Genomic DNA, 20,104 nt, shown 5'->3' with positions numbered 1-20,104 from the left:
GCCTTCGCCAATTTTTTTTAGCTTTTTTATTTTTCAAATTGAATTCCTGCAAATTTCATTTTTATACTTAAATCTTTAATGTGTTTTTTGTACAGAGTTTTTGTGAAAAAATAATTTAATTGTTTATTAAATTAAGGTTTAAAATTTATTTACAATATTTAAGAAAAATATTATTATTCGTTATTGTATTAGTCTTTATAAACTTATAAAGATATTTCTTATAATTAATTATTCATAAATAAAAACTCCAAGACCATTGATGATGCCAAAAGGTCAACCAAAAATACAATTAATTAAAATTAATAAAAAAATTTTGTTATTGCAATTCACTACAGATCGAAGCATTCCTATTAAATTTATTAGTTCTACTAAGTAAGATAGTCACTACCGGCATAAGTGACGTTAAAATCAAATTTAATGTTAATTATTTATTTAATTAAGTTATTAATTAAAAATACAAATAATTAAAGAACTTTAAATTTAGCAAATATATGATTGGAAAGAGTACTAAACTCTTTTATGATTTTATTGGACATAAAGCCAATCTAGTTACCGCGTCACTTAAAATAAAAATATTCTCGAATACGCAAATAAAGTTGACGATGGAACTCACAAAAATTGGCTACAAAAAAATTATTTTAATTTCCATTAATTTCTATGCATTTTTGAAGCCGGTTAAACCACTTTCTAAAGCAGTCTTTAAAATCAATTAGGTATACAACATTGAGATTAACTGTACTAATTGTCTAATCATCACGGCTGAAGATCCTTTCTCTCCAATATTTTTACTTTTGGAAACAACTAGTAATCTCAAGACATTGGGTTTGGAAAATATATAGCTGGATAAATTTCATTGATCTCTGAGAGCATAATGAAGTTTTTTGGTTTCGGTTTTTCGGTAAGCTGGTACGTTCTACTGCTACAGAGAGTATTGACACAGCTTTCATTTTCTTTACTGGTTTCTAACAAATTTTTGGAAACCTGTGGTATGCAAGTCTTAGTGTACCATTCATTAGCTACCATCTGTTCAGTATTCAGAGAAAGAAAACCTACAATTTATTCCTTGCTAAAGTACATTAACCTCATCACATTTGTTCGAGATGTGTGTTGCCTGCCTTCAATGGCTGGATTAGCGCCTTCTATGCTGTATATCATGGCCTTTTGCTTAGATTCTGAATGATGTTTATAGAACCAAAGTTTATCATCTATTATAATTTTATTGAAGGAGCTGGACTCTTGATTTTCAATTTTTTTTCTCTAACTAAGTTTGAGTTAAAATTCTAGGAACTCATCGTACCCATTTCTTTTTGTATCCATGATCATATTAAATATGTGCGATACAGGCATAATACTCAAACCTTGTTCATCAGCAATCATTTTATTGATCCATATTGGTTCTTTATCCATTTTTGGCTTCAGCGGAGTAGCGTTAACATCATCAGTTGAAGATTATGTGTCACCATTGTGGGCTTCGTCCTTCATAGAAAAATGTCCTTCATAGAAAAATCTCCGAAACCAATTCAAGTTGATCAAAAGCTATGGTGCATCCTCTTCTTATGATATTTGGCACGCTTTAAGTATTTTTCAAGGTTTATGGTTACTCCGAAATTTGTAAAGAAAAGGGCATCAATTTAGCCATTGTTACTAAAAATTTATTTTTTGTTTTGATTTTGACTGTGTAAGTTAATTAATCTGATTACTAATTAATCTAACATTTTTTAATATTTAAAAAAACTTGATCCGGTTTGTCTGCTAAATGAAGTTTTGTTAGTCCCTCCGTTCGAGGATATGTTTTTATTAACTAAAATAGTTACTTTCTTCATAACTGACGTTAATTACAATTTATATAAAAAATAGTACCTTATTTAAAATAGATCGATAAATAATTTTGTATTAGCAGGAATATCAAAAAAAATTTGGCTAATAGAGAAGAAGTAGAAGATGTTTGACAAAAAATTAGAGAAAAAAAATCGAAGAGTTTACTGATGAATTAATTTTATTAATAAATAAATGTTAATGATATCGGTGAAGGGTTTACTTAAACTTCATTATAATATTAATTTTTTTATTTAAATTATTTATTGGTTAATTAATTGTATAAATACAATAATTCACATTACAACTTTGAATTGGTTTATTAATTTCTTTTTTAACTTCGATGGAATATTTTGTAACATAATAAGTGATATATTTTTATAAAAAAAAACTTCTTTAAGGCATATAAATATAAACACGCAATCTTATAAATCTGAAATAAAATTAATTTGAAACACTTATAAAACGAGGCGTTTCTCATAAAAATTTAATTTATTTCACCTACGCCGACATTCCCAACTTCGATTTCAATAAAAACATACAAAAAGAAAAATAACTGGTGTTTTCCATCAAAAAGACACGCTAAGTTCTTAAAGGAAATTAAGTGAAATGCAGTATATTAAAATGATAACGAATATTAATGAAATACTTTTGTTATGTTTCATATTATAAAATTCTACTTCATAGATATTTTATAATTACTTTAAGATTCATACGATTCGAGTACATTAATTCCTAACAGTCAAGTTCCGGATCCAATACCAGCGTTTGACACACATTGGTTGCAACTAATCTCAAGTTATTTTAATACCATAAATCCTACTTATTCAGATAAATGCTATTTATTATAATAAATGATACTTTATTATATAATAAATGGTAATAATTACCTATTGATGCTTCGAGGTTTATTTTTGAATTCATTTCTCAAGCTTAATAATACAACTCATACTAATAGTAGCTTGCATATCTCTTCAGTTTCTATATTGAAATAAAATTTTCAGCAATATTTTTTTCGGGAAGTAAAACTAACAAAAAGTTTATTTAATATAATAGAACTCATTGGTAACTGCGATGAATATAGGTATGTTCCTACTGCTTAATCAGATTAATCAGATTATTCAAGCTGACTAAGACACTGTGAAACAATTTGGAAAATATCTAAAACAGCTAGACTTCAATCTAATGGTTCATTTACTGCTGAACATAAAAACAGTCTTGAATATCTTTCTTCTATCGTTCATAATTAGAGTAACAATGTCAAAATCCACTGACTACAAAGATATTAGTTTCTTGTGTGAGGGCTATCTAATATTTTACGTTGTCTTAAACAAGGGCATAGTGGAATGGGCGATTGGCTCATTTTAACCTGTTGTTGATGAACCTCTTCCGCAATTGCTACAAAAATTTTGCCTGTTGGTGATGAACCCAATAGTAAAACTTTTCGGAAGTTAATATGAATACAATTGATTCAGAAATCTATGCATAAGTACTCCATGGTATAAGTAACAGACTTTTTTTATTACTACATTATACGTCATACTCTTTCTCGAAGTGATAATTTCAGTTATTAAAAAGGGGTAGACAAAACCATGCCAGGTGAGTAGGGTATTTGATTATTGTCTTTAGTGGCTATTGTTAACATAAACCTAATTTTGAAAATATTAGTTTGAAAATCAATTTATACATCTGATCAAGGATATTATTTAAAGATTTGCGGTGTATATATAATTAGGATGTGAGTCAGCCATCTCAGTTCGTAACCTTCCATAATCGAAAATCTTAAGCTTGATAGGGTAGCTTATTTTCAATAAAAGTGTTTAGTTGATTCTTTTTTCCTGCAGCTTTTGTATTGTAGACTGAATAAGTTGAAGGGATGTTTAAGCATGAGTGTCTATTGACCAGTAACCTGTTAGTCCTACCACGAGTTTTGTCACATCTTTCTTGGCTCTACACAGTAGGGTTTTCCTTTTCGATATTAGCATGGGTGCCCATTGGTCAATAGCCTGTTAGTCCTGCCACGAGTTTTGTCACACTTTTCTTGGCTCTACACAGTAGGGTTTTCGTTCTTGATAAATTTTAGTTTGGCCATCTTAATTTAAGTGTCTCGCAGCCCATTGTAGTTTACTATTTGTGTTTAGTTATTCTGAGACCATGATGGTGGGTATTTTCTGGAGCATCTTTTAATGAGATCAGTATAAGAGGATAACGTACTTAATTCATACTTACTACATACGCTCTTTCTCTGCGATTGGTTTATGTTTCCATAGAACACTAAAAGTATAATTACGAAATCAGCTGTTGATGCTGTTGAATTGTTGATGCAACAGAATACCCTCAAATCTCGTATGGTTTTACAGTGCTACCAACTTAAAAATATTAATATTCAATTTATAAGTTGTATATTCCGTGAACTTTTTTCAACAGAATGTATACCTATGATCAATTAAGTTGTGTAAAAATCAATTAGCTTAGTTTATACAGGGAGAGAGTTGTGTTTGTAATTTGAGCTGTCAATTGTTGTTGCTTTCAATGCAAAATAAACATTTTTGACAGATAAAATTACAAACAAAACTCTTGTGTGAATCCAGTATTATGTATTCTAATAGTTTTACATTATATCAATAAGATAATGAGATTTTGTTACTGTTCTCATTTAAATACATTTTTAAATGAAAATAAAATTTTTATTGTGTAGTAAATTTTATTGTCAACAAAAACTACTTGAAAAACTGTTCTTAAATATTTTTATGAGTAGAATAATTTAAAGCAGTTCGTTAACAATAAAAATGTATAAGACATTAAAATAATTTCTTTATAATTTATGAAGGCAATAAAATGTAAGTTCATAGATACAACCGTAGAACATTGCCACTTTCTTAGTGTGAACACACAAATATTTGCTCATCTTTCGTGTCCTGGCAGGATTTGTTTTTATTGCATTAAAGGAAAAACTCTTCGAAAATCTTGTGAAAATAATTAGCGCTATAATTGATATAAATGGTATAATAAAATTGAAATATGTTATGGTACATAGTAAAACGCAAGAAGCGGTTAAGATTAAAAATCATTTTTGCAATACCATAGAGAAATGAAAAGGATATTTATACTTTTAAGGATATAAGCCAACCAACAGAAATGGTTCGCTGCTTTTTATTACAACAAATTAAATGTCAAAGATGATGTCACTTCAGCAAAAAGTTTACCAAAAAGGACACTGAAATCTTAAAATAATATTAATGAATCATGATTTCCTTGAGGATATGACCATCTATTATTAAACTGTTTTGCATAAATTTTAGAAGACTAACTCAATATAATATAAATATAAATTGACAGCGGATAAAAAAATTTAATTAACCCAATCTTCATTTGAACATTATTGATGTTATTTTGAATAATTGAAATAAGAATAAATGAATATTTATGAACATGAGACTATTAATACTACAGAAGTAAGGATGAGTGAAAAGTAAAATTAACTTAAAAAAATATTGAAATTAAATGTCTTATAACACAGAGAAACCGTGCATTCTACATAATCCGTACTGCAAAAGTTATGGAAACCTATAGGAAAAAAAAAGCATTAAACCCTTTATCTATGAATGCTGTCCAGAATAAATAGGTTTTTAGGGAAACATTTCTTGAACAGCTTATCAAACTATTCAACGGCCAAGATGAGAGACCTATTAAATTAAAATTATCTAAACTCGACAGGATGGATTTAGTTTCTATTCTTCTGTCTTAAGGAATATGGTGGAAAAATGGCGAAGAACCGATAATTAAAGATACGTGGAAATTTCTCTGGTTCTCGCAATTGCAACCAAGTAACCAAATGTCTTATATGATTGGTGATATTAGTTTATTAGCTGATGACTGAATGATTTATTTTTATATGATATATTATTATAATTATGTCTTAACCTTTTTAAGGTCTATCTAACAGTCTAACAAAGAACTGGAAACAACTTTAGTTAATTTTCTACTAATTGAAAAATTAAAAAATCGGAAATATACCTTTTATTTTAAGTGAAAAATGTTAGGATATATAGATATATAAATAAGAAGAGAAGAATTGTGTGTTATAAAAAATACCCGTAGCAGCTCATCGTACAAGAAAACGTCTCTCACTTAGGTTATTTATGTGTTCTAATTGCAATACAACAATTCTGGACAGAAATTTTCTTGTTTCTTCTTTGGATAAATGCTACTATAATAGTCATTAAAAGGAGCTCTTAGCCCGTCAGCAAGTCTGATTATATTAGTTGGAAGAACGAATCATATCGTTGGTGTGGATTGCCATATATACTCTTTAAGCTACCATTTTAAAATATTGTGTTACAGAAACTTATACCAGATCATTAGGTTGCCCCAGTGTGTATCTATGACATTCTGTCATTGTCTCAATGTTATATCATTTGTAACCGGTTACTGGTCATGGAATAATCAGGCATACATAGAAATTTTAATTCTATACATGCATATTCTATTATAATTAACGTTCCTTGCAAACTCTCTCTGGAAGAATATGAAAAGTTCGTAAGCTTACGTCTGTTATGCAGGTGTCTAGCCTTGAAAAGGAGCAGCGCTACAATTTTTAGAAAATAGTTTTATTTTATCAAAAAAAGCTAATTGGTTAATATAATATAGGAAGTTCTAGGATTAGTAATAAGCGTATCATAAAAACCTGTGGAAAAGCAAATGACTGGAAGAAGGGGCATGCTGAGAGAATAGCCAAAGCGTTCAACACAAAGTCCGTCTCAGACTCATTCTTAAGTATAACCTGACATATAGCATAAGCATGAGCTGACGATTTCAAATTTATTAAAAGTTAATCACAGTTATGAATAGCGTATTTAAGTTAGGAAAACGTTTATTATTGTAAAGTTTATTTTTATAGACTGGGGTTATAAATAATTGATTAGACCACGTTATATAAGATAGTAATCGCAATATCAAATTTATATTTGAGGTTTATTTGTCTTTATTTAAAAATAATGAAATTTTTTTTTATTAAAAAATAATATTATTTAATATTTTCTTCTATTACAAATATTTTTTAATATTTTCTTTTATTAAAAAATTAGTTTTTGTTTTTTTTCTTTTAAGTTTTAAATGTGCATAATAAATTAACTAAACTCATTTTCCTTTTCCCATAATGAATTTTTTGTTTACAAGTTATAATCTTATAATCCCATATCTGTAATTTTAATGAAATTTATTTTTTAGACTACCAGCTTTAAAGGATTCTAATTTTTTTATAAAACATAAAATACTCTTTACATAAAATTGAATTAAATCTGCGGTTACGAAAAACACATTTTTATGGTCTTAGTTTTCTCATATTCGTATCTGAACTTGTTGCTGGTTTTAAATTCTCGTTTGAATGCCAACTATAAAATACTTGAAGTATATTTTTCATAATGTTTAGCTTTAATATCACACATTTGTATTCATTCTATTCATTGATGGCAACGTAAGTGAAGTAAGCTTTGTAAGGACAGGATTATGGAGGATATTTCACATGGCAACGAATTACATGTTCTTTAAAGCCAGCAGGGACAAGAACTAAATTGATCTGTTTATTTTAGTTCAGTACATTTTTTATGAAATAAATTTAAATATTATTATTCAGAATGTCATATGTATAAATAAGAAGAGCCTAGCATTAAGAATATCTTTTTATGATTTAGTATTGTAGACATATATCAGCAGCAGCTTATATTTAAGAATAACACGAGCACATGTAGGCAAAATTATCAATATTTTATTTCTGTTTAACCATCACTGTAATACTAAATACAAAAATATATATAAATATTCAATCTTAAATATTGAATTTAAAATGTATATTTTTTTTTGGACATATATTAACTAAAATATAAATTCAAGTTCCGAATATAGGACACAATAAACAAATAAATTTAACTTTCCTATTAAGAGATTTGCATAGAACCCTTTTTTCCTTATGTTGTCCCAAGATACATCACTTTACATAAACGAAGGATGTGCACACATATCCATCACCTTCAGCTGCTGTTCATTCAGCTCGTTTTATGTAAATGCATCATATTGGCTCGTATGAGGACACTTTGTAGAAGCACACACTTCATCTTAATAAAAAATATCAATTTAGTGAATTTACTTCCGCTGGTAACTTACTATATTGGATTCTTATACATTTCTAGTCATATTTTTCTGTTGATGGATCTCACTTCTCATCGCCAAATATAAAAGGCAATATAAAAAAATTTAATATAAAATTTGGTGTGTGACGGTTTTTATGAAATATTTTATGAAATATTGCATTGGGAAGCTAAAATTGAAACAATTTTACGAACCAATTTAATATTTTTTTCAACTCAATTTATCACATTAAACATTGAAAGATAAGTTGAAAGGTAACTATTAGGTATGGCCTGATTTGTAAAGATTTAAACAGAACTTGAATAATTAGTTTAGTTTAGTTTGAATATGTAAATTATGGATGGTCAATTAGCACCTCTTCTTTATTTTATAGGTAGAGGCTAACACGTAAGCTTTTTGTTGTCATTTAGTGACATATTTAATGCTGATAGACCTCTAAGTCCTATCTATTATAAACTAATGAAATGATACACAAAGGAACGTACTTATAGGTATACCATTTTGGTATACATTCTCATACCAGAAAGTAATCATTGTACAATGATCAAATTTGTCATTCTAAAAAATTCCAAATGGCGTTCCGCAAACTTATTGAACAGTTTGTAATAAAATACATTTTTTCAAACATTGTATTTTGTCAGAGAACGAATACATATGTTAGATAAAAAAAATATTGTCTGTTTTTCACTTATCTTCCTTAGTAAGGTATAAGTTTCATTTAGAGCATATAAAGTTTTACTTACCCAACATACGTATCACAGCTCTACGTGATTGTTGATGCCTCGATTCCCTATGCATGGAACCTTGTTGAACACCTAATACAAAAATAATATAGAATACATTAATATTATAATAATAAATAATAAAAATTTTTTATATGTATATTAAGCATGAAAAATTTTAAACCAAAAAAAAGCTTGAATACTCACCCAATTGTTGAGTAGTTCTTGATCGGATTTGCGCGCCCATTCTGCCATAGAGTATTATAATGAGTATCATCGGTATAACAAAAAAGACACAAAATGAAATCTCGAAAAAAGGAAAGTCAAAAGGTCTAATTGCACAAAAAGCTGAATCTGCTATAGTTGAGTTATCTGAAGAACATAGAAAAAAAATAAAACCAAATACAAAATATTTAATTAATGATATTTTCTGCTTATGCGGGATATGCATATTTGTGAACTTACCCAAAGGATAGTTCATATATTGTATATCAGTCAGTAGACCAAAAGGTATAGCACTAATAAAACTAACAGTCCATAAAATAGTAATAATACGCAGAGCACGTTTAAAACCACTCATCGCGTAGAGATGCAATGGATGACAAATTGCGAGAAAACGTTCTGTAGAAAATGCCACAATAGTCAACACAGAAACATACGTTGAACTGAAAACATATATATATATATTTAATTGTAGGAGTAAAAATAACATTTTAAGTAGATTTTAATTTTATTTAAATAAGTTAACAGAAAATAAATGAAAGCTATAATGATTGTTTTACTTACGCTTCGGAAATAAATGCGCGTATCTTGCAAAATGGCAATCCGAATAAATAAGGATACTGATGCCAGTAGAGAAATACTTCCGCCGGTAAGCCTGTAAAAGAAGAAGCACAGAATAAGCAAAATGTGGTAGAAAACTCATACTACTCGAAATGTCATAATAAATCACAATAAATTAAACATGACAAAGGTTGAAACCTATAACCTTCAATTTACAACAATTTACGAAACAAACTTTTTACACAAATTTTGTCAGCGCAAGCAACAATTTTTCATTCCCTGGAAATTGGTTTTCTCAAAGAGCTGTCAATAATATTGTCAGACATCACCTGGTTTTTCAGTATTCATAAAAATAAGAAAAAAATCAAAGAATGTTAAAAATTAAATATAAATATGAAATCGTTTTACTTATAAATTTATTGTGGCATTTTATATATATTTTTTAATAAATTTACGCATCTGAAGATGTTTTTCTTCGCAGAGATTCGACCGCAGTTCAAATTTATGAAGGATGTTAAATTCTTTATATTTATTGAAGCATGCGAAAGCGATTCAATCTATTATAAATCAGTTTCAGTAGACCGATATGATATGACATTATAGCCTTTCCATTATTTATAAACGTTTGCTATAAAATTGTCAACATATGATTAAAATATGGGTGGTGCACATTTTTTCGCCACCACTGTATACTTCATATCTGTTGTGTATCTTCAACAGAAATGGAGACAGACATTTTTTTTTTGTTTTTGAGTTCGAAATCAATGTTTTAAAAATATGTTTTTGTTGTGAATTATTTTAAGTCACCACAAAAATGTAAAAACGCGTATTTTAACCGCCGCACAAAGTGGCAAAAATTTCATTTGCATATTTGCAAAATTAAATTTGTTGCCTTGGTTTATTCGCGTATATGAATTTTCTCTTTTAATCGCATTTTTATTTTCGTATATTTTAATAAAAATATTCATTGTTTTATTTTATTTCATTTTATTTTTTCATTTCATTTCATTTTATTTTATATAATTTTTTTATATTAATTTGATGGAATGTGTGGTATTGTCATACGACATGTTTTCCTGTAAATACAAGAATGCATATCAGTCATGCTTGAGGATATTAAAGACCCAAATGATTTAGTGAAAAGAATTACTAGATATGAAATGAAATTTATTGCAGTATGGTTAAAATATGAGTAAAGTAAAGTAAGCAATTCAAGAACTAATAAATGTACTCATTTCAGAGCTCTTTGAATAATATTAGTATCTTTTAACAGAGAGTTTTCGAAAAGTAGTGAATTACAACAACAAAAATTATTTTTATATTATTTTAATTTATCGAGTATATCTAACAACAATGGCCTTGTAATTATTTCCTATAATTAATTATTCGTAAATAGCTTTTTGAGACTGCAAGTACAAGGAATCGAACTCGTGTCCTGCCAAATTTGAAGCTCGGAGTCAGCGCACCTTAACCAACTGAATTACTTAAATAGTTTGAAAGAATTTTTATTTGTACCAGAAATTTAACATAAAAATATTTATTTTATTGATAGGAATAATTAATTAATTAAAATCTAAATTATAACCAGGAAATCAGCCCACCTGAACCAACTGAATTATTTAATTAGTTTGAAAGAATTTTTAGTTGTACCAGAAAATTAACATAAAAATATTTATTTTATTGATAAGAATAATTAATTAAAATCTAAATTATAACCAGGAAATCAAAATTAAAGCTATTGAAAAAAGTGTATAAAATCTAGTAAGTCAAAATTAGTGTATTTATTAATGCATTCTTATTAGGAAGAATAAACAAGAAAAAAATATACATACATTTATTTATATATTTCTGAATTATTTAATTACTTTTACAGAATTTTTATTTTTAACACGAAAAAAGAAAATAGTTATTTATATATGTATTTAATCATAAATTTATTAAAATTTTTATTTTAATCAACATTAAAGTCACTGAAGAAAATTCTATTGAATAATAATTAATTTAAAATGCATGGTTTTAATTTCAATATAAAAAAAATTATTTTTGATTCCTACTTTTAAACGATTAAAGCTTATTTCTGCAATTAAATATTATTTTAAATTTCATGTGAATAAGTTATTTTGCGAAAATTAGTTTTACAATTAATTGCCGTCATCACAATTAACTCAGTTTTAATTGGCCTCCAGTGCGTATGAGTTATTTTTTACAAAATTTTTTACACAATGAAGTATTTAAATGAATTTTAAAACAAACAAAAAAATACTATTATATATATTGAATTACCTTAATTGATAACAGTAGTTTTAAATATTATAAACAATATAATTATCATGAAAATTGTTTACATGCTTAATTAATAACACAAAAATTAATTTATATATTTTTAATTACATTAAATCACAGCAAAAAATTTCCACATAATGGTTTTCTGCAAATAACTGGAAAACCATATATAAGATAAAAAATATATAAGATATAAAATCATTTCAGTTATGATTTTGGAGTTCTACGGAAAATACAGGTTTCATCTTTGCGGAACAAAATTTATCTTTATTTGCATTTAATTCTTCTTCTTATTTGGGACTACAGTCCAGAGTGAAGAGTTGGTTTCCCTTATTATTGCATTGAATTATAAGAATTTAAATTAAACAAAATTTTATTATTGCATTTATTAAATTCATTTTCATTCTAATTTTACTCATAACGCTATTGTTAATAAAGTCATTTTTAATTATAACAAAATGATTATAATGCATTAGAAAGGATGTAGAGTAAAAAATGTACAAATTTTTTTTTGACTAAAAATTTTATTTTTAACAATCGAAATGCATTCGTAATTTTAATAAACAAAAAATTAATAATAAAATAAAATAAAATAATAAAATAAAATAAAACAATTATTAATGTACCAAAGTGATTATATCTGATTTACATATGCAATCACTCGCGTTTAGTCTGTAAATTTTTGTATTTATTTACATAATAAAATGTGAATTTTTCTAGTACATATCAATAAATATTGAATGGAATTTAATTTTTACGGAAATACGAAAATTTATTCATACAATAACTGAAAATCAAACAATTTTTGAAATTTTAAACGAAATATTTCAGTTTTCAAATTTCTGCATAATTTTACTTCTCATGTGAATGCAAATTGAAATTGATAGGAATGTGTATACGAGTGTAAATGATTTTTTTATTTCCAGTAAATTTTATAATATCTGCGAAAATATTTAATTTTATCAAATAGTTATAGCAGAATACATGCAATTTAAATAATAAAAATATTAATTTGGAGCTATTTAAGCTAACTGAAATTCTAAATAGCCAAGAGAGGAGGAGAGTTTTTCGCAGTAACGCACAAATAATTACTAACTTTTTATGTAGGAGGAAGTATTGCCATATAAAGATGTAACTTAAGATCTATATAACAGATACGTTACATTCTCCTTCAGTTGTCATTTCCCACAGTTCCCATCTTGTCAGCATGTGCTTTTAAGGAACAACATTCTGTTAGTACACCAATAACTATTCTGCAATCCGGGCAAACGAAAATATATTTGGTGAGTTTTCATTTGGAAGATTTGCAGGATATTTTAGTTACTTTATAAGTGTCAAGTCGTTGCCATCTGTCCATTATTATGTTATGTGTCCATATTCCTTTAAGGAGTGTACGAAATTGTTATTAGCATGTAGGATGGGAATATCAATGTTAGTTGTGAACTCATCTGCAGTCTAATTTCCTTCTATACCTCTATGTTCCGGTATCCAAAACACATGGTGCTTTCTTTTGGACTCCAATGAGTTAATAATTCTTTTGTGTTTCGAAAAGTATGAAAGACATGATGTGGGTCGTTATTGTTTTATTGTCTGCTTGACAAATTTTTAAATTTAATTAGTATAGAACGTTTGGCATAAGGTTTTATTGCCTTTTAAACTACTGAAGATACTTCAGTAGTCCTAAGTTTCCCTACTTTTAGTTTACATTTTTCTATCTAAGCAAGGTAAAGGCGCCATTTGATCAGCACTTTCTAGTTATGAAGGACATAATAGATCTTTTAGGTCGCACAGCACAATCCCTTTTTTTCTTCTAGTTATGAAATAGGTGCTAAACCAATTTTTTTTAGGGATCTATGTTTGGATTATCTATGTTACTAATTAGTTCGTAGGCTTTTGAAATAGGTTGCCTTAACCGTGTCAAATGCTTTTATGATCACATTTCATGCTAATGTGACAGATTTTTAAAAAAATTGAAGGTATGGTCGACCAAACATCGTACTTACCAGGCATGACCCCCTTGCAAAATTTTGTCTATTTCCAATACTTTTCTACTTCTATTATATGCATTTCGTGTCAATTGCTCTCATAAAAAATTATTACTAGAAATACTTGAAAGCCATATTTCAACCATAGATAGAGGATATATCAATATAGCTAAAGGATTGGGTTGAAGGCTGGCATAGTTGTATGTTATTGTACTTGGAAGGACTTATTTCAAAGACCACTTATTAAGTTTTAATTTGACTGAAAATTGTTTGTATCTTTTATTTAAAAATTCCAAATATTTCTTTCGAAGAATTAGTTTTTTTAATCAAATAAATTAACAACAAATTTTTAATTTTAGGAAAACTTTATATTATATTTACTAGTGAAATTATATATATAACATAATTATATATGTATAATGTTATAACCAGTGTAAGTAGTTATATATATATACATATGATTTAATATATTTGTATTATAGACAGTTTCTATTTTATTTTCTTTTTGTGATTTGAGTAGCTACTTGTTAAATTTTGAATATAAACAACGACAATACATTGCTATATCCCTATTACCACCGTAGTTAACAAATTACAAACATTATTTTTATCATCTGAAAATGAGTTCATTAATTTTTTATTAATTTTATTACTAATTTACTAAAACAAGAAATTATGGAATAAGTAGTAAAAATAATTTGACTCAAAATATATGCACTGAAAAGGTCACAGAAGTTATAATAACAAACTACCACAAAATTACTTTAACACACTTGTAACCTGACCCCGAAAATTACGATAACACGATAAATTATAGTAACGAGTTTCTAAGAAACATAAAATGAAGATATTTAACCCGCTTGACTGTTAACTGCATTATGGAAACCTTTAAACTTATTTTCACTTTCTACCTTCATAACATCATAACTCGTAAACCAGCAAATAAATCATACCATAGCTGCAACCATACGAATACACAATTAACTATACTCCCACACCTACAATTAAACGCCTCTACATATAAGAACATGTTCCACACAAAACGGAATCCTTTCGTGCCTCCAGTCATTTGCTTTATACCTTGTAATCCTCGTTTTATTTTATTTCATTGCGGAAATTTGCATAAATTCAAGTCGAAATTGCACATACAAAAAGGGAAAATTGCTATAGAAATTGGCAAATAAATGTTTTCTTATTCCTACGCATCAATATTTGTGGGCGTAAGGTGTTCGACTTCGTAGTTGCCCGATTATAATGCGTTTTGGGTGTTAATATATCCTTTGTGTACTGCAAACGTGTCGATTTTGAAATTATTTATTTTTAAATTTATAATATACATTTTATTTATTTTTATTGTTATTGTAAATTTTTATTTTTTTTTTATTTTTTGTATTTAAATACAAATTTACTTCACTTCTAACCACCTATTTTCTATGTTTTATTCTACAAATTTTATGGAATTTCATTAAAGGAAAATAAGTTTGATTGGATCTATTCATATGTCGTTAACTTAGATAACTAAAAACATGTAAATATATTCAACAGATAAAATTGAGACAAAAATACTTGAGAAATAAAATTTTGACTGACATATTTGTGAAGTTGTTTTGTTATTTACGAATAATAAACAATTTTTAAAAAAATTTCTTTCAAGCACATTTTTCGATAAATCCTTTTATGATTTCGATTGAAAAAATTGTATATTTTCCACTTAAAATATCTGAAAATTGTACATACTATATGTATGAGCTTAATCTTAAAAGCACGCCATGAACCTTTATATTCCTTTGAACGGTGAAAATATTTCAGAATAAATTTAATTCAAAGACAGATTTGTGGAATTCGTAAGTCCTTAAAGTTGCTTATAATATAAGTTACTTATCATTTTGTTATGAAAGAAAATAATTTTTACTGCAACTAACATTCAATATTAACATCACAATTGTTGAAAGGAATAACTTAACAAAAGTTAAGTTCTTTTGCTTATTTATTATTTTCACAATAATTTAAAGATTTACATTTTTTATAATAATAATAATAATATATGTAACATGTCAATAACAAAACCTTTGATCTTTACAAGTAAGTTTAATAACTTCTCTGGTCGCTACTTTCTTAAATCACATCTGCCATGATATAATGTATATCAGAGATATTTAATTCACTACGACTATAAGTTATATTGTACTAACAGTTATTACTATATTGGCCATCCTATAAAAATTTATCCAGTCCTGCTGTTCTCAAGAAGTCAAATATGTTGGCTAGATTTAGCTAAGATAATTACTTGCTTTATGTTAAGTATGATGACAGATAGTTGCGTGTATTGTGTAACAGTGATAATTTTTTCCATATGAATCTAGCGACTTCGTTTCTATATCACAGAAGCTGCATCTTTGATTTGATGCTGATACAAATATTCGTGATTCCTATAGGGGCTGTTTTATATTTAGTTTAACACTCTTCATCTCATATTGGATAAGCCCATATTAATCTTTGAATAGATCGGCTAATAGTAATGCTGATTATTATAGACCTATAAGTCTATTGATGCTACATTTATGCTCAACACTTCGTCTAATCTTGGATAATCCAATATAGAATACAAATCATTTTTTATTTTAAGTGGCTATTAGTAATGCTAATTATAATAAACTTATAAGTCCATTGATGCTATAGTTATGCTACTTAGATATTCGTAAAACTTATAATGGCTTCAACTTATATTGAATAAGCCAATTTAGAGTACATATCATTTGCTATTATAGTAGGCAAATAGTTATAGACTATTTCATCGATTGTCCTAAGAGAAAACAGGGTCTTTCAAAAAAACACAGGTTTCATCAAAAAATAAGCTTTAAAAATATTTAAATATGCCTAATGGATTCGTCTTAGAAATGGAGCTTTAAATACTCTAAATATTGCCAAAAAACGCTGACTTAATTAAATATGTTAAATCTATAAGGATGTTATCACAAGGATGTAAATGTGTGACTTATGACAGATCTAACCTAATCTAAACTTATAAAACTTGCGGTGTTGTTGCTCCTTTAGTCTTTCTTTGTCTTATGGCACTTTCCCCTGCGGGTAAGTGGTTAGAATATTCTAGAGGTAGGCATGCCTATCGTAAAAGGCGACTAAAATCCCGGCGGTATGCCGACAGTGTTTTGGAGCGTGCATGGTAGTAAGTGGCACTTGCGACACATGACCGGAGATGTAAATCTGCTACTACGGGGATCAGCTGCGCCCAGCTTTAGCTGCCCTGCCCAAGTGATAGCGTTGTAGAGGCTGTGGTTGATACTCAAACTTACGTGGAAAGAATGATTTGTATTTGTTTATCACTCATTCGGAATTGCGTATTCATCACCGGATGCTGGGATCCAAAGATCAGCAGAGGTATTGAGAGACCTCGCTCCTTACCAAGGAGGAAGTTATGTTCAAACATAACTTTATTTGGAACCGGCGGAAATTCATTAGAGTTTCCAATGGGGTGTTTATCGGCGAATTATCTTGATACATGTGTTTGTAGAGCACTGTGGTCTTAAGTCTTCATGGCAGGTGTTACGTTGTTGTTACACTGTTGTCTCATGGCACTCCTTCCCAACCTTTTTAACTTTAATTAATATGGTAAAATAAAAAGAATTATTAAAATCCTTGACCAATTAAACTCAAAGAAATACACTTATAGAAAATGTTATTAATATATCAGTTCACAATCTAGATATATATGTATCTGTAAGCTAGTTGTTATTATATCTCAAAAAAGCTAAAAACAAAAAATATTTAGCTGTAACTATAATTCTCTTAACTTTAACAATAAAAGAAAGATAATTGAAAACTAGCAAAACAAACAATAATTATATTTCACAATTTTAAAATTGAATTTAGTCACGTAGATTAAAATTACACTTTATTTATTGTAGTTAGTGTATACAATGAAAGTGATAAAAATATCTAAAAATCGGAAAAGATAAAATTTTCCAAAATATTAAATAAAATCCGCAGTGGCAAACGGAAATGAATCATTTCACCGCAGTGTGATTAATTTGAGTTCAAGTCAAATAAATACTTTCTACCTTAACACGTATCTTTCAGGTTGAAATTTTAAAAATAAACCAATAAATATATTTTTAAAATGCGTAGATTAAAGTACTATAAATAGAAACGTAATACGTATTGTATATTCTCTGTTGCTCATAAGGAATTTTTTATCTGTAAACAATTATATCACTAAAACTTAGAGATGCTAACCATCATTGATTAGTGTATATAGTATATAGTATAATGCTGATTAAAACACTTAGGCCTTTTAGCCATTGTGTTACTGTACAAAACTCGACTAACTGCAACATTATTGATAAAAAAAGTTTGATCACAATAATGCATTTACAAAGAGCGTTACAAAAAAAAGAGCTTTTTTAAAGATAGTAATTAATTGTGACGCCATCTATGGAGATTTGTAAAAAAAAAATAGATCTCACACAGATATAATGCTAATATTTCGAGACTCTTGTGAAGAGAAGCATAACTTTTGTGTCTGCTGTGATAGTCATTCAGATCATTGAGTATCAATTTTTTGGATGATCTATGCGACTACAAACCACTTAACTCTTAGCGATAAATATAGATCTTTAAAATGATCAAATACAAAATATTAAATTAGATAAATATGGATGGCAGTTATTAGTTACAATTCGAATTTTACTGATACTGCAAACAAACTGAGAACTTACATCTCCATATCCTAACTATTCAATGAAAATGCGGTGACCTTTTACCCAATGAAATGGTTAGTTCCAATTTCATGAATTTCTGTTAAGAATTTTAGCTAATATTTGATAAATTCACTTATAACTTTTATAGAATCCACAAAGTTAGTATTTTCGCGATCGTTTATAAATCATATTATATATCACTCATAAACCTTACTACAGTATAGTTCTTATCAGCATAAACTTGACACAACAATTAAAATACGTGGGAAAAAACTGACTTTATGATCTTAGATTTGGCTAAAACTTTAATTTAAGATTTTCTGATAAAGTAGAAAGTCCTATATCTTCGACAAAATTTTATAAATTTTTTTCCTAGCCGATTCGCAATCAAGATATTTCAAGAATTTGTGTTTAAGAACAAATCTTTAAATATTTGTATCCCAAATAAATGACAGAAAGCTTTCCAATTAAATCTTATTTACTAAAATTCAACAATTAAAAATAAATATAATTAATCAATGCAATTACATGGCAATTTTGACAAAGATCTTACAGATCACCGCACTCAAAAATCTTGCAAAAGATTGTTTGAAAGATCTTTCATATTCTGGCAGTTTCCTTTTGCAGAATTAAAAGCTATTTTCGATCTTTCTTAACACCAAATGAAAGATCTACTATTGATCAAATTTCGATTGTCAGCTAAGATTACAAACGTCTACAAACGGTCTTCCGGTTGATCGTTGCTAGAATTGTCCTGTAAGCCTCTAGCTGGTTTATGATTTCATTTAAATATAGCACAGTTAATAAAACTTTCACGTGAATTACAAAACGCCAAGTGCGAACATACAAATCAAGTATGGCTTTGGGTCAGTTGAATAATTAACACTGACTTTGAGCTTCAAATTTGGCAGGGCACTAGCACAATCTTTGGGAAAGTACCACAACCTTTGGGAAAGCTACAAAAAACTATTTCCGAATAATTAAATACACGAAATATTTTCTAAAGATCACTGATTATGGGTATTTGGCAATACTCGACACAGTTGTATGGTCAGCCAATAATTCAATGAATTAATAAATAATAAAAGTTTTGTTGTTGTAATTCACTACTGTTTAAAATACATCTTAATGAAAACAATAATTTAAAATAAGAAATATAATTTCTTTTGTCATAATTGATTTTCAAAATCAAATTTAAAATTTTATTTCTTTTTTAAAGATAATTGATTAAATATTTCTATTTAACATATTTAGTTATAACTTAAATTGTATATATTTAAGTGTTAATATTAAATATTAATTTATTAAAGGAATGGCCTATATATCGCCTAATAACTGTATATATAAGCATTTGTAAATCAGTTTTGTGGAGAAATTTTGTTTGTGACGGCATTCAAACTACAAAATGTGATGGGAGTTGATTTAAGTGGTAAACCACAAATGGCTATTGTTAGAGTCATTGAACTACGTTGAGCATTGCAAGGAAACCGACAATGTTTACAGAACGCTGTGGTGATTCTTCGAAAAACTGTACCACAGATACTGTGGAAGTGGTTAAGCAAATAAAGACAGAAATTAAACGAAATCCGCCCCGTAGAGAAGGGCAAATGGTTGTTCAACTGTATAAAACAGCAGAAAAAACAAAGCCACAAAT

General features: G+C 27.8%; 1 protein-coding gene across 1 annotated transcript in view; it reads right to left on the bottom strand.

Moving 5' to 3' along the window:
- Nucleotides 1–20,104, bottom strand: part of LOC119678407 (neuropeptides capa receptor-like) — a 56,302-nt gene that overhangs the window by 10,955 nt on the left and 25,243 nt on the right. The window contains exons 3-6 of the mRNA XM_038090220.1: nt 9,471–9,610; nt 9,150–9,349; nt 8,892–9,056; nt 8,706–8,777 (exon numbers count right to left, since the gene is read on the bottom strand). Of these exons, the coding sequence (XP_037946148.1) occupies nt 8,706–8,777; nt 8,892–9,056; nt 9,150–9,349; nt 9,471–9,610 (577 nt within the window). The remainder of the gene's footprint in view (nt 1–8,705; nt 8,778–8,891; nt 9,057–9,149; nt 9,350–9,470; nt 9,611–20,104) is intronic.

The sequence above is a fragment of the Teleopsis dalmanni genome, chromosome 1 (genome assembly GCF_002237135.1).
Source record: "Teleopsis dalmanni isolate 2A chromosome 1, ASM223713v2, whole genome shotgun sequence".
In the NCBI taxonomy this organism is placed as follows: Eukaryota; Metazoa; Arthropoda; class Insecta; order Diptera; family Diopsidae; genus Teleopsis; species Teleopsis dalmanni.
Note: the sequence above shows the minus strand (reverse complement) of the source record. Positions and strands in the feature narration are given on the sequence as shown.